Source organism: Fulmarus glacialis, unplaced genomic scaffold (genome assembly GCF_000690835.1).
Source record: "Fulmarus glacialis isolate BGI_N327 unplaced genomic scaffold, ASM69083v1 scaffold39156, whole genome shotgun sequence".
Lineage (NCBI taxonomy): Eukaryota > Metazoa > Chordata > Aves > Procellariiformes > Procellariidae > Fulmarus > Fulmarus glacialis.
The window spans coordinates 613-5,393 of NW_009216919.1; the positions used below are offsets into that span (position 1 = coordinate 613).

The window sequence follows — 4,781 nt, forward strand, 5'->3', positions numbered from 1 at the left end:
TCCAGTGATTTGTTCTGCTGCTGGGTTTGCTCTGAGCGCAGAGGATCTATTCCTCACTTTTATGGCTTCTTTCAGTGGTGGCAATTACCAAGGCAATTACCAAAGTTCAAAGAGATGAGGTTTTATTGCTTTCTATCGCACAGGGAGGCACAGCAGCCTTATGAAATCACAATTATAAGGTCATTAGCCTTGTCAGTAGCCATGCTAATGAATATGTTGCAGGATCATCAGAAGCATTTTCATGGAAACTGTGACCAGCGAGGCATTCCCAATCCCACAACCTTTACTCATGCAATCTATCCCATTGATAAGCTTGCCCAAAATGCCCCGCTGTTTTGAAGCCACAGAATTATTTGAATGACTTTCATGTTGTCTCTTTGATCATAGGAAGACTGTTCCGTATGGTCTTGGAGGCCCTTCTCGATCCAGAAGATCGCTGAAGAACGTGGTGCCAGAGGTGCTCCCTGAACCTAGCACCAGATGCCAATGTGCCAACCAGGACGACAAGAAATGTCTGAACTTCTGCCAGACAGGAAAAGATCTCTGGTGCGTCTATTGTTGCTACTCTTTAAAAGGCAGTGCATGTAAAAGGGATGGATTGTGGTAGACTTACTCATTTTGGCACTTGCTGAGCGAATAATCTCCCCAAAACCTTGCCTCCTACCTGAGCAGTCACACTGCTATGATACATACTATGGTTTGGCCCAGAAAGATTGCTTATTACATGCCTTGAGAAGTGGTTGATGAGATGCCTCACCTTGTGGACTGCAGACTTCTTTTTTTTTTTTAACAGCAGCGCCTTTTCACTTTTAACAGGGCTCAGTCCACAGTGGAGAAAACCTCACGTCACCGCAACAAAGCTGGCAATTGCATTGGACCCAAATGCATGAACCGACAGTTTGTTGACAGCAAGAAAACGAAGCGGTGAGTTTCTTCTCATCCTGTTGTAGTTCCCCGAAGTAGCAATAGAGAGCACAGTTCACCTGCCTTCGGGTCAGTGTGGGCTTAGCTGGTGATTTCAGCTTGAGAGTTACGGAGGAATCGGTGAGGACATCTGGAAGGTTTTTCTTCATGCAGTGGGTTTTTAGCTCGTGAAGACACAGGTGCTGAGCTCTGCCTAGCATCCTCTGTTTGCTTAGAGGAAGCAGGCTTAGTTGTACGCCTAAAGATACACCAAACTTCAGAAGAGTATGAAATCATGAAATACTGACAGAAATAAATAGAGCCTGTCATTTTAGTGTGTTCGTGCACTATCTTAACTACTTAAAAATATTATGTCCCAACTATTCTAATACGAAATTGAATCAGAATGCCTTTTCTTAGATACTTTACTCTGTTTTACTGGAGGGAAAGAAAGAAGATTATTGATCTATCCAGATTTGGAATATATTGTTTCTTCTGGCTGGTGTGGCTGGCTTTTCAGAATGCAGGAAGATTTCTACCTGCCTTATCTCTTACGTTGCCCGATAAACCTGTGTAAAATGAGTACAGGATGTTAGTGATGGAAATGACTGCAAAAAGATAGAGGAGAGGGAAAATGAAGACTAAATTAATATTTGAGCCCAATTTAATATTTGATATTAGGAGTAAATTTCAGGACTGCCCTTTGAAGTCCGTGCGTAACAAGTTGAGTGGCAGTAGGCAACAATATCACTCCACAGTGCAGTTCAGAGACGCATGCATTGGACTTGGTGCAGCTATGAACCCCACAGAGGTGAAGTCAGCATTGAAGTGGAGTGTTAGTTCGGCTATATCAGCCCCAGCGTTCAGTGTTCGGCCGTATGCCCGTGTAAAAGTATGGCATACAGAATTTTGCTCTTACAAAAGAAGACTCTTTAGCGCTACTTTCAAAAGCAGAACAGGATTTATGGGAGCAGGCAGCCTGATGATTTTGAGTGAGACTTAGGTCCTGGAAGTCTTAAATCATTTTTGAAAATGGGGCTGGCTTACTTACTTACTTGAAAAATGCACCCATTCATTGGAACCAGGATCAGGTTTACCTAAAAGACACAAAAGAGCCAAAAAGAGTAACACTGAAGACCTCTTGGTTGGATATGTGCTATTTAAGGAAGTCTAGGGCATCTATATTTGAATGAATATTTTAACTTATTTTAATGTTTGTGTTTAAATTCTGAATCCAATATTTCAAGTGGCTTAAGTTAGCATAATTCTGACAGAGGTATAGCAATCAGGAGTTACTGAGGGTCCCATGGCAGAAATCTAGACTGAGGCTTACTTAATCAAAAACTGAATGTCTGCACGCTGGAGGTGCATCTTCATTATTGTAACAATAATTCAACAATAACAATATTTCTTATTTTTGCAGGCTGGAAGCCATTGGTAACAGTATCAAAGCTTCCTTCAGTATTGCAAAGCTGAAGGCTGAGCTCCAGAAAGGGTGGAAGCTGAAACATAACAGGGCGAACAAAAGGCAAAGCATCTGGGAAAGCCTGAAAGCATCCTAGTGGGAAGATCACCTTCTCCGTCACACTTGCTGACCAAAACTCTTGACTTCTAACATTCCACGACGGCGAAGGGCCTCTCTGTCCAAACGTTTGCGCAGCAGAGCAAAACGCTAAGAAAGTCCTATATTTGGAGGGATAAAAGCAAAGGATTTCATCATTTTGGAATTCAGATGGATGGATTGAGGGATGAAGGGGAATCCACAGTAACATACATGAAAAGCCATCTTTCTGAAGAAACATTTGAATATTGCTTCTGGAATGTTACCCATCAGTTGAGCAGCTTTCAGGGTCGACATCAAAAGCATCTTGCAAGGAAGGCCTCACAGATGTGCTTAGAAAGGACAGAAAGCAAGATCTGAGTGGACAAACTTCAAAGCGAAAAACTCTACCTTTTGATTAAAATGCAAAAACGAAAATCTCAGTGCTACTTTAATCAGGACTTACTGCATAGATACATGTCTACCTCGCGTACTGTTTGTTGCACTCCTGCTAGAGTATTTTTACACCTTGTTATTGCCTTTACTAATCAGCTGCAACCCTTTGCCTTTTTTCAGAAGTCTAATTGACTTGTACAACCAGAGTTATCTGAATGTGGGTGAGACACTGTGGTTGTTTGCATAGTCAAAGTCCTTTGGTTTTGGATACCAAAGGACTCTTCAACATAAAATAAAAGTTAGAGGACACTACTAGGTTTCCTATAACAAGTATATTTGGCTAACTGAAGTTCTAATAATAGAAGTTGTTGTGTCTTACATGCCACCAAAAATGCACTGAAGTGGGAATGTACCAGAGGCTGTTGTGAGATTTATTCAGTGCCTTGTTTGGTGGAAATGTGTCAAGACAAAGGGTTGTTTTGAATTATGTCAAAAGGCTAATATTGGGTGAATGTTTATAGCAGTGAATTTGTTCACATTGTTGAATTTGCTGACAGGTTGAATCTTACATGCTTATTTTTTGTGTTTTGTATTTATATTCACACAAGTTCTTCATTATATTTACCATGTTGAATACACATTGAAGTAGGCCATATTGGTCTATGCATGTTTTATGTATTTCTGTATGAAATTGGAAAATGCTTTATGCCTATCAAGGTAAATATCTTCAGAAATAAATATTTTTAATTACTGTATTGGCTTGTTCTTCATACGCCCTGTTTTTCTGTAGGCTGTGGCCCCATGAGCATGGAGGTAGATTGCCCCATGTACAAAGCTGACCTGGATGAAATGTGTGCACATGATTGCCTTTCTGTCAGATTAGCCAAATCACAACACAGAAAGGTTATGCCAGATGTGAGACAACAGTTAATATTTGTTCTAGCTTCAAGCTCGCTCATCAGAATTTCATGGTGAAATTTGAATCGACCAAATGAATTTCTCCTGGAGCAGCACTCTCACATGGCTGATGTCTTTTTCATCCAATAGTACAAATTCTAATGTTGGATTTACTGTACCATTAAAATTTTGCCAGTAAGGGGTTGGATATACATGAAGCAGAGGAGAAAATGCACAGACTGGATGCTTTGTGGGCTATATTGGACTAGGCTGTCTTATGTTACTTATTACCATGCTATCCCAAAAAGTCTCAGCCCAGCCCACGAAAGTCAAAGATGGAGTCCTCAATGGGTCTTCATCCTTGAGAGCCTGGCCCAAGCCCAGGAAAGAGCTAGAGCAATAGTCAAACTTTGCATGTCTCCAAACGTTTTGGCCTAAAGTGGTTATAGCTGGAAAGATGCTTAAAGCAAGTAAATGGGTTTAGTCATCTCTGATCCTATAGGAAAAAAAAAGCACAAGAGTTGGTCCATGGATAAAACTGTTTTGTTTTTTTTTAAAAACAAACTTTTACAAACAAACACAATACAAGGTGTGTGACGCTGACAAACACTAACAGCAGTCACTGTTAAAAATTTCTTAAATTGTTCTGGATTTCTTGTCAGTATCCATTTGTTTGCAGCGTTTTTTACACCCAAACACCAGAAGGCTGAATAAACTCCGTATCATGTTTTCTTCACGCTGCTCTGCTACGTTTTGGGGCAGTAATTCAGCGGGGAGATGGTAGTGCTGGCAGCCGGGGTCCGACAGGAGAGCCTGGCCCAGGTAGCGGGAAGGAACCGGGAGCCCCTGCGCTTCTGCAGGGCAGCATGCGGCCCCCGGAGCCGCCCTTTGGTCTCTGCATCAGGACATGCGTGGATCGCTGACCTCTGTCAGGTGTGAAGAGACCTCACTAACCCTCCCTGGTTTGCCGTTTCTTCCCCCACCGGTGGTTGCCTTCAGCAGGGAAAATAAACAAGCAAGTAATTGAGGTGCTGCCTCTCACCCA

At 41.9% G+C, this 4,781-nt stretch overlaps 1 protein-coding gene across 1 annotated transcript; it reads left to right on the top strand.

The window, feature by feature from the left end:
* Positions 1-387: 387 nt before the first annotated feature.
* On the top strand, positions 388-2,465 carry EDN1 (endothelin 1; the record flags this gene model as incomplete). The annotated part of the gene is made up of 3 exons (XM_009579474.1): positions 388-546; positions 817-924; positions 2,327-2,465. Coding segments are annotated over 3 exons (406 nt in total), but the record flags the coding sequence as incomplete, so codon positions are not given.
* Positions 2,466-4,781: the final 2,316 nt, after the last annotated feature.